At 37.4% G+C, this 11,006-nt stretch overlaps 1 protein-coding gene across 1 annotated transcript; it reads right to left on the reverse strand.

Moving 5' to 3' along the window:
• Nucleotides 1–304: 304 nt before the first annotated feature.
• MS4A2 (membrane spanning 4-domains A2) lies at nucleotides 305–9,744 on the reverse strand. Its single transcript, XM_017498874.2, has 7 exons — nucleotides 9,509–9,744; nucleotides 8,511–8,640; nucleotides 7,868–8,002; nucleotides 5,571–5,627; nucleotides 4,860–5,021; nucleotides 4,371–4,469; nucleotides 305–2,894 (listed from the first exon to the last, which is right to left on the reverse strand). The coding sequence occupies exons 1-7, from the start codon at nucleotides 9,562–9,564 to the stop codon at nucleotides 2,796–2,798; spliced, it is 738 nt and encodes a 245-aa protein (XP_017354363.1). The 5' UTR covers nucleotides 9,565–9,744; the 3' UTR covers nucleotides 305–2,795.
• Between the last annotated feature and the right edge of the window lie 1,262 nt (nucleotides 9,745–11,006).

Genomic DNA, 11,006 nt, shown 5'->3' on the forward strand with positions numbered 1-11,006 from the left:
CTCAAGTTTACCTAGCATGTAAATAAGAGTCAGGACTGACTGGTTAAAAATATGACTCATGCTCCAGTTTTCTTTCAACTCTGTTCCATTAGTTATTGACAAAAGATGGCTGGTGATTGTTCCTACATTCTGTTTTCTGTCTATAGGGTTATTTATAGAGTGTTATATTTGATAAAACGCTGATGAAAAAGAGGACTTCAGAAACTGCTCTTGGTCTTTGGCATCATTTTATTGATGCCTTATTTCCCCATTATATTTTATAAGTCCCTCAACCTTATACGCAAACACAAACACAGACAAGAAATCAAGTTACGTTATTCCAATTTATTGCACAAATACAGATAATAGAGAATACATAAGGAGATCACTAGCACACTAATAATCAATGATATAACACCGCATCATGGGATAGAGTAGTTTTATGAAGTAAGAAATTAAGGCTGGATGAAAAGGTGTGCAATCAATGATCTTCATGGAGAAGATGACCTTGAAGTTGAAATTTAGAAAGACAATTTGGGGCAGTGATAGTGTGAAGAGAACCCCAGGTGGTGCTCTGTGTCTGCTTGAGGTGGGCATACTATAAAAGGCAGGCAGGGTGGGACAACTCTCAGAATGATCTTGAGAAAAAAAGTGTGTGATGTGCATAAGAAATGTGTAGTCAATGATGAAAATATAAATTGAGTGAAATAAAAGAGGTATCATATATTATACAACTGTAAAGACAGATTGGATCCACTTCTACAGGCCCTAGTAAACCAGGTCTAAGAGTCTGTATGTGAACATCCATGCCATAGAAGTGATGTGATTAAATACCTACAGGTGGTCAAGAGTAGAGATGCAACTTAGCATGGTACACAGTGAAAGGGTAGGGTTTTTTACTCTGCTGTCAAATTTGAGGAAACAAAATTTTATTTTAGAAAAATGAGAATGGAAAACCTCAGGTCCTGAAATTAAATAAAGCATTCCAAGTCACTTAATTATTTGTTGTGTGACTGTTGTGATTACTTTCATAATCTAGGGAAATTAACATCTACCTGTCACCTTTTATTTTTGGCAGCCTCAATACATAAAATGTGATTCATTATTTCGTTGTGACTAATACTCTCAGAATGATTTTTTTCAGTCCCTCTGCAGGACTCTGATACTTAGACTAAAAACATAAACTATCTTTTCCTTCTTTTATAAACAGGAATTTTTCCACTTGGTTTTCTTCACCACCTTCTATTCATAATTGACTGTCATATTGCTCACAGATGCCCCCATTCTCTGTCTCTAAAGGCGTTTGCAAGTGTTGTATTCATTTACTCATCAGAATGCCTATGTGTGGAATTTCTCAGCGCCTTTTGCATTCATCCACTATTGCTGTTTTCTCTGCCCTACATTCATGTCTTACGTAGAGTTGGTTATCACTGTGAACTTCTCTCTTGCCCAAGCCAATAGATACTGTCTCTGATGGTTAGTTATTTTCTGTTTATCTAATCTTTCTCTATTTTGGGCTATCTGTTCTCTATGGTTTCACAATGCATGTTTATGACTAATTATTGTATCTTCTATTCTAGATGTTATTCTTAGTTTCTTCCTCCAATTATAGGCATGTAAAGTTTAACTTAGCTTCACTTCTATCTCAAAATAATTCTCTTAGAGTGTTAATTTGCTTCATTTAATAATGATTTCTCTTATAATAATACTAAACCTCTATCACATTTTATCTTTACCAGAACTCTGTATGGGATGCCATCAGGCCCTCTATGACTGCATTTCCCTTTGTCTCCTCAAAATGAAAGTCTAAAAATGAGTTTAATTTAGGTCTATTTGTACTCTTCCTCCACTGTTCATATTTCTGAACTTTTATCATTTTTTTCAACATAACCAGTGTTCTCCTTTGATCTTAGACTCAAACACCTAATGTATTAGTCAACTAGTTGCTTGTCTAGCTTTATTCTTTAATTTGTTAACAAAATCTACCAGTTACTCTTTTTCTACATGTTTTAGATATAACCATTTTTTCCATTGCCACTCACTTTATTTCAGCTCAGGTCTTGATTTCTTCTTTTTTTCACAAATGTCTCACTAAATGATCTCTCCACTTATAGTTTCCCTATAAGGAAACTATATCTATCTACCTCACCAGACAAGGGATAACTTAATAAAATTTCCCATTTCCTACTTATCAATCTGCAAACACTGTCTAATAATATCATGTCAGTGAATGTGCTGGTGATTCAGGCAATTATACAGATTTTTATAAAACTTCATATCTTTGTAAAAATGTATTGACTGGTGGTAAAATATTTGCATAAAAATTATATATAGTGTAAGTAATATATATGTGTGTGTGACTATGTGGGTATCGGTGGGTGGTACAAACCATTCCCAATTGTAACCATTAGGAATGCTAAAAACAAAAACAAAAACAAAACAAAAAAAAACTAAGAACCAAATATTATCAAGCTGTCAAAGTTTAACTCAACTTTCAGCCAGCCTTCTTGTTTTCTGTATTTGCAATTATGAACCCACAGTTAAATCTTGCTTATTATATGTTGACTTTCTAGAAGAGACGGGTGTGAAATCATAATAAAAAACAAAAAAAATAAGAGTATATCATATTTACAAATGAAGGGAGCATATTAACATGATCATAAGCAACAAAAACAAAATATTCTCATCTGGTGTATAAATCTAATATAAAATTGGCAGACTGTGGAGAGAATATACATTTTTCCAGTGTCCCATTAACAAGGCCTTGGCCTTCTGGATCCTTAACTGTGAATCAGAGTGTTTTGGATATGTGATTCTTATAAATCAGTGGGAGGAGACACTTCCTCTGGGTTTCCCAGCTCACTGTAAGTAGCGGAATATATGTTTAATTCTTCATAAACACGATCATCTGGAACCTGACAAGAGAAAAATCATTTCCTATCAATCACCACAAATTTCCCATCCCTAGAAGTCTTGCTCAAGAGACTTACCTACTTTTGTCTTTCTGGCTCTCATGCTCTCTGTCATTATACTCTAATTATTTCTTTCATTTCCAGAAAACCAAACCAGGCTGCCTGGCCAAGTGGGCCCAAAAGAAATCATGTCAGTCCATAACAAGTTAGTCAGGTTATTCCTTAGTATATCTGCTGTCTTATTTATCTATCTTTGGAAGACAGTGAATTTTTTCTTCTTTTTTTTTTTTTTTTTTTGAGACAGAGTCTCACTCTGCCACCCAGGCTGGAGTGCAGTGGCCACGATCTCGGCTCACTGCAACTTCCACCTCCCAGCTTCAAACAATTCTCCTATGCTGAAATTACAGGCATGCACCCCCATGCCCCACTAAGTTTTATATTTTTAGTAGAGATGGGGTCTCACCATATTGGCCAGGCTGGTCTCCAACTCCTGATATCAAATGATTCTCCAGCCTTGGCCTCCCAAATTTCTGGGACTACAGGCATGAGCCACTGGCCTACCCCTCCTTTTTTTTTTTAAGACAGAGTCTGGCTCTGTCACCCAAGGCTGGGGTGCGGTGGCATGATAGTGGCTCACTACAACCTCTACCTCTTGGGCTCAAGCTATTCTCCTGCTTTAGCCTCCCAAGTAGCTGGGACCTCAGGTGCCTGCCACCATACTGGGCTAATGTTTTCTTTTTTGTTTGTTGTCGTTGTTTTGCTTTGTTGTATTATTTTAGTAGAGATGTGGTTTTTGCCATTTGGCCGGGCTGGTTTCGAACTCCTGACCTCAAGTGATCTGCCCTCCTTGGCCTCACAAAATGGTGGGATTACAGGTGTAAGCCACCATGCCTAGCCTAGAGGAGAGTGATTTTAAAAGATGGATAGACTTGAATGCCTCAGGAACATGGACGATGGAGCGAGTGTTTTTCATCCATCAGATGTGAGTAAGTGCATGAGCACCAAGTGCTGGTGATCCTCATCAGCGGTGTAATGGACAGGTGAGGCAAATGGAAACAGTAGGTAGTCATGAATCAGAAAGGAAAGAAAATTGAGGTTTTAGAGCAAGTGGGAAAGGAAGAGTCAAGAAGTAAAGGAATAAAACAGAAAGGTGTTTTATTCTGAATAGGTGGCTGCTTCTGGGGCAGAAGACAAGGCCAGATACCTGAGTGGTTTCCTCACAAGGCTCCTCACATAGCATCTCTCATGCTACACACACTTCAAGGCATCCACATTTTCTAAAATTATAGATATCCTATTTTCCTAACCCTCATTTAGAGGGATATATTATAAAATGTGAGGTTTAGAAATCAAAGAATAAAACTTGGAGAAACTATTTCCTGGAAGAAACATTTCAGAAAACCGAGACCATATTTTTAAGGAATAAAGCTCCAATTCTTTAACCTGTCATTCAAGATTTTACATGAGGCTTCTGCTTACCTTCTTTCCTTTGAGTTCTTCCCCAGCTCCAAAGACTGTGAGTGACACAGCACTACCAAATCCCAGAACGGTGAGAAACAGCATCATCACTACAATCTCCTATTGAACAGCAACAAACAACAAACAAAAAGAGTCACATGGTGGGTGCCCAAAAAGTCTATCTTTTTTATCGTGTCTCCTGCTTTCATCTACCCACCACGGGACCAGTCCTTCTAAAGTGACACATACACTGACATGCAAACACAGGCACAGGAAAACCCAGAGATCATTATCTGCAGCAGATAACTTTAACCCTGATAAATTGGCCTTGGTTGAGGGGAGTGGGCAGCCAGCATCTCCCTGGACTGCGTAAACTTACGGAACATTATACTATGTAATGGAGGCTACGGAAAAGGATGGTGTTCATGGAACAGGAAAAGAGGGCTTCTTACGTTAGGACCCAGAATCGTCTTCCCACAATAAAATACATACAGCAGAAAAAATACATACAGTGGAAAAAGAAGCCACCAAGCAGTTTTTGGTCTCATAAAGTTTCTGGCAACTGTGGATGCGCATATAAGCCGAGCTCTTCTTCAGGTTGATGATCAGCATGGTAATTCCTGTTCCCCCAGCTATGCTGCTGGCAGTGTTTGCCCCCAGGCTTCCTCTGGCCTGATGATAATGAAGAACACTCAGACCGGGGCCCACACTTGCTGGCACATTCAATAAACCTATCTTCATGTCAGGGCTGGATGCATCCAGTAAATTCCACAATGGTTCAAAATTTTGGTTAGAAAGGGAAACTTTGAAAATGCCCCCATTGTTTAATAAGCATATATTACTTTCTTGCTGGGACTGCATTCGGGAACAACATGAACACACGTCATCTTTCCTCAAATAGTCTTCTTAATTGAAAACTAGTAATTTATTTGATCATGTGAATATATCTATAAGGATAATGCCAGTGTGGGGACACTTTTCTTTAAAACACATGTCAAGGTAAACATAAACTTCATTGTATGTTAAATGGTACAATATATGTTTCTAATGATTATATCCAGCTTCTGTTGCAAAAAGCGTCACAACACAAAATAGATTGAGACAAAATTATGTATCCATGTTCACTAGTAATATAAGAGATAAAGACATGTTTCCCTTAAGACACCTAAAACTCCATTCTTCTTACCTTTCCAAGGATGGACAAAGAAACAGGCAACTCACCAGATATGTTGCATTTCTCCTTTCAGATATAATTGCCAAAATTCCAGAAATAGAAAACTGTTCAAATGGGAGGGAAGAAAAGCAACAATGAGTTTCTTGTTTTCAATGTGTTGTTTTTAACCCCATCTTCCAAACATAGTTAAAATTTGGGGTACTCAATAAAGTTACTTATTAATGTCACCTGTGAGCTCAATATTTTCTTATTCTCATTTTCTATAGAGTGCTTCTCAAAATTAAATGTGTATATGAGTAAGTCTGGGTGTGGTTGCTCACACCTATAATCCCAAAACTTTGGGAGGCCCAACAGGGTGGATCACCTGAGGTCAGGAGTTCAAGACCAGCCTGACCAATATGGTGAAATCCCATCTCTACTAAAAATACAAAAATTAGCCTGGCATGGTGGTGTGTGTCTGTAGTCCCAACTACTTGGGAGACTGTGGCAGGAGAATTGCTTGAAACTGGGAGGCGGAGATTGCAGTGAGCCAAAATCGTGCCACTGCACTGCAGCCTGGGTGACAAGAGTGAGACTCAAAAAAAATTGTATATGAATCATACGAGGGTCTTGCTAAAATGCAGATTCTTATTCATTAGGTCCTAGATAGAACCTGAAATTCTTCCTTTACGTGAGGCTCCCAGGTGACGCTGACCCTGACAATGCAAGGGTTTCTCTTGGAGTAGTGACGTCCGGCAACATCAACTGCATGAATCTGTTAGAACACCACTCTCATTCTATTGCAATTGTCTATTTGTATGTCCATTGTCCATCAGCTCCTTTAGGCAAGAAACATGTGTTTGTGGCATGCACATTTCCAGAATTTGACATATATCATGTGAATAGAGAGTAATTTTGAAAATGTACATGATGATATTTTTATCAAAATGTACGTATTTGATATAAATATAACTCAATAGCACAAATTTAAAGCAATCTCTTAAAGACTCAGGTTGTGAGTCTGATGGGTTGAGAGACATCTAATAAGCTGTGTTTGGAATAGAAAGACATTAGAGACAAGTTTCAATTATAACAGAGGTAGAGGTTCAAGGAGAGTCCTGAATAAGTCATCCGAGCACTAAAGATTTAGCAGAATACAAAGTGAATTTGATACAGTTTAGAGATATTGAAGAAAAACAACATGAATAATCTCAAAATAACTGTGCAGTGAAGGAAGACAAACAGTAAAAAGAACATACTTATATAAAGCTCTAAAAAATAGAAGTTAATAATATTTACGGAAAGCAGATCAGTGGTTTCTTAGGGATGAGAAGACAAAGAGTGGAGGGAGGAAGAGTTACAAATGAACACAGGGAAGCTTTTGGAAATGATGGATACATACATTGTATTAATGTGTTGATGTTTTCGTGTGTATCTGTGTGTCAAAGTTTATCAAATTGTACACCTGAAATATTTGTCATTTATTATATATCAATTAGACCTTTAAAAAGTTATATACCTTATGATCTCACTCATTCATCCATTTTTCCAGATAGAACAATGAGTAAAAGAGATACCAGGAGAAAATACCTGAAAGAGTTTCTAGGGCATAGAAGGTCACCATATGTCCATTGATCCTGAGTTTTCTCACCCCAGCAATCTCTTTCCTCATTTTTCATGAAGATAACTTTATTTTCTGTTATTATTACCATTTTGAGACAGAGTTGCACTCTTGTTGCCCAGGCTGGAGTCCAATGGCACAATCTTGGCTCATTGCAACCTCTGTCTCCCAGGTTTAAACGAGTCGCCTGCCTCAGCCTCCCAAGTAGCTGGGATTACAGGCATGCGCCACCATGCTCAGCTAATTGTTTGCATTTAGTAGAGACGGGGTTTCACCATGTTGGTCAGGCTGGTCTCGAACTCCTGACCTCAGGATATCCACCCAACCCAGCCTCTCAAAGTGCTGGAATTACAGATGTGAACAACCGTACCTGGCCTCTGTTATTACTTTTAGTTGACAGATAAAACTGTATTTATTATATAACTTTATTAATGAATAGTGCTAGATGTATGTTCCTGGAATTGGATTCTGAAAGTTTAGGTTCAATTACTATTAGGCAAGTGTCCCTTAGACAAGTCATTTAACTTGAATTAGATTCAGGTTTCTCATCAGATAAAACTGTGGGCTAAGTTTTCAACCCACAGTTAATTATAGAAAGAGTCTTTTGTTGTTGTTAATGAGCATATCTATGTTAAGAATTATAAATATCATCTTAATACTGGAAATAAACAACTGGTTAGATCTGAGCAAGAGAAAAACCAATGTTCAGTGTTATTTCAGAAACAATTATAGCTATATACTCACAAATATGGCTCCCCAGAATGGATAACCTGCTTTAAATGATGAAAAAATGTCTTCCTCAAAGTCTGAAATATTAAATACAGAGCAGACAACTGTTCCAAAACAAAGGCATATCAAACCAATCAGAATTTGCGTTACCTATAGAAAAACACATGAATTTCATGAAAAGCAAAATATTTTCCCAAGATCATGTCATTTTTTTAATAATAGAGGCCAAATATGAGAAACTGCTTTAGTGTGCTAAACTGTCCTGAGAAGTGATCCAAATTTAAAATTTTTCAGGATACCCTGGCCACTATAAGAATTGGTACAAGCATTACCTAATGCATGGATTGCCAATGCTTTTCTCATCTGCCTTTATTTTCATGGTCATGTTGAACATCAGTAATTGTTCCTTACATCTAAGTAAAGATAAAGATTATGAAATCTTCACTCCTATTGGCCATTCTTGTCTTAGCAATTTACAGTCTTTATGAGGAAATGTTTCTCTCTTCCCAAAAGGTCCCAGTTGGTGTCAGCTCTTTATGAGGTTTTTGTAGATGACGTGTCACCTCATGAATCCAAGTGGGAAAACAGTTGGTGAAACTAAATATTATTTTCTAGAGCCAATCCTTAGTCAAGTCAAAGTTGGAGGAGGCTCACTCACCCCTAGGAACTCCTGCTCTTTTTTCAAAACTGTCAGCCATGTATGCTGTGGTGGAGATGAGGCAGACTTCAATAGTCTGCCTGAAGATACTTTCTGGGGAGATATTTCCAAGACTTCAATTTCAGGCACACTGTGAAATTTAAAAGCAATTCCATCACAAGAACATTCTCTAACTCCCTGTGCAACATCCTTTACTAACAGAAACGGGGGTTTTGTTTATTTTTTCAAAGCCATCCTGCAATTCAAATTTTCATTGTAATCACTAAGAAACTAAAGCTCAGAGCATCCAAGTAACTGACCAAGAACACCTGAACTCTATCCAAGGGATTAGGTGGGACAAAATGGAACAAAATCCATACCCAATTTTTCTATTCTTAATCCAACGTTACTTTCACATTCTTTCTCATTCATCTATATTGACAAGTAAAACTGAAAATAAAGACATTTACCTATGCATCTCACAATCCTTTTAACAAAGAAATGTACCTGAATATATTTTGTCAATAACAAACCCCAACTTCATGTACACAGGGTACAATGAAGGGATGGCTTTGAATGACTAGATGGAACTCTATTACTATTTTCATCTTCAGAGAAACATCCCACAGCTTTTGGTTCATAAAGACCAACCAAGAAGCAGGTTATTTTATAAAGTATTTACAAAAGCATCTGTGAAGAATGTGTCCCTCAGCACGTATCAGACACAGAAGCAAGAGATCTACATACATAGTATGAACGCTCCTGTCTCATGCCCAGAAAATGAGCCTCTAATGTGAGAAAATCTGTTATTTCCAGTTTACAAGCTGAGTAAAAATCTTTCTCTCCAGGAAGAGAGAAACACTTGGAAAGTACAGAAAGTAGCTTTCTCATACCCAGTTTATTAATTAAACTAGATGGATCCATGCTTACATCAATAAATTTTTATCTCCCAAGCACTATGACTGATTTCCCCTGCCACTAAGTGACTGAGAATGGGAAAAATAATACCCTGTACCTACCTGGATGGCTCTTGTGGGAGAGCAAGATTTTCTCTCCTATTATATTCCGTGTCCATTTTTTCATTAGCTGAGCGATCCAGGAGTAAAGAATATTGTCATATCAAGACTTGGTGGACTTCCTCCTACTGCATGCTCTGCTTGGCAGTTGAAATGGGTTACCTCATGACATTGATAATTATCTTTATACATAGCCATTTGCCAGACAGATAAGTTTCTTGGCTGATGAAGATCAACAGCGTTTTACTTGTAATAAATAGAAAAGTTGAGAAGCCTAATAAATAAAGACTAACATGAAATAAGAAAATTTGACACTCCTGGAGCATAATTCTGCCTGACACTGGCAGGATTTACAGAATCTAAAAACGAGACATTCTAGTAGGAGTTGAGAAGATGAGAGAGAAATGCAGAAAAGAAAGAGATGTGCCCTTCTTCTGGAATTTTCCCCATTTGTGCCCTAATTCAGCCATTTCTATGTCAGAAGTTATCCGGTTGCACCTTTGGAAAGCGTGTCTTCCCTGTTTAAGGCATAGTGCTGTTTTTTAATGTGAGTGAGTGTGTGTTAGTCTCTGAATCTCTAGATCCATCTCTGACTTTAATATCTATCATCTTTCTCTCGCTTTCTGTCTTTCAGAAACTGTTTACACAACTTTCTGCAGCAGATGGTCTCAGAAATACAGCAGGCTGCATTCTAACTGCTGTGAACCATACCTGATAGTGTGTAAAAGCTAAGATGACTCCATTGCCTGCTAAATTACTAGACCAATGCTGCTTAGATCTTTATAATGGCAAGAATGCGATAGTGAAAATACTGATAGGCATGAACTTTATAACAAATCCCATTAGCAAATCTAAACAGCATTGGACTGGGTAATATGCCTAAGTTAGAATGAGAACTAAACCAATGTGATCATTCTAATACCATAACTAGCTAGACCATAGCAAAATCAGTACAGATAAGATAAAGAGGTTTTATTTCAGTTTAATTATAAACATAATCTTGAATGGCTCATTAATAAAATTTAAGATAATAAAAATCATGCCTCTAATCATGTGTGGATGTTTTTGGAGAGGATGTAAAAAAATATTTTTGTAAGAAACTATGTTATTTGCATAAACAGAATATACTAAAAGATATAATGACATAGCTTTTGTAGCCAAGTTTATTAACTCAGGTGTCATCTTCCCACGGTGTCTTCAGGAATTGGTGGATCTAACCAAGATGCTTTGGAATTAAGGAATAGACCTTACTCACTTATACATTCATTCAAAAAGAACTTAATATTCCATGCCAGGCACTGCTCTTATCACTGTGTATGCACAGATGAGTACAAAATCCCAGGTCCTTCTAGCCCACAATCAAGCAGAATAGAACAATGATATTATCCAATATGTTGGAGGCTAGAGGATGTTGGAACCATAGGAGGGTATAACAATTCTGCCTGACAGGGGATATGTAGAGTTCAGGGAAGGAATTTCCAGAGAAGGTAACATTCAGACT

The sequence above is a fragment of the Cebus imitator genome, unplaced genomic scaffold (genome assembly GCF_001604975.1).
Source record: "Cebus imitator isolate Cc_AM_T3 unplaced genomic scaffold, Cebus_imitator-1.0 Scaffold253, whole genome shotgun sequence".
NCBI lineage: Eukaryota > Metazoa > Chordata > Mammalia > Primates > Cebidae > Cebus > Cebus imitator.

Coding starts and splice junctions, on each gene's coding strand:
- MS4A2 (XM_017498874.2), bottom strand. CDS start 9,564: ATGGACACGGAATATAATAGGAGAGAAAATCTTGCTCTCCCACAAGAG. Junction 8,003..8,510: donor AAGAGCAGGAGTTCCTAGGG/GTGAGTGAGCCT, acceptor GTTTTTCTATAG/GTAACGCAAATTCTGATTGG. Junction 5,628..7,867: donor CATTCTGGGGAGCCATATTT/GTGAGTATATAG, acceptor CCATTTGAACAG/TTTTCTATTTCTGGAATTTT.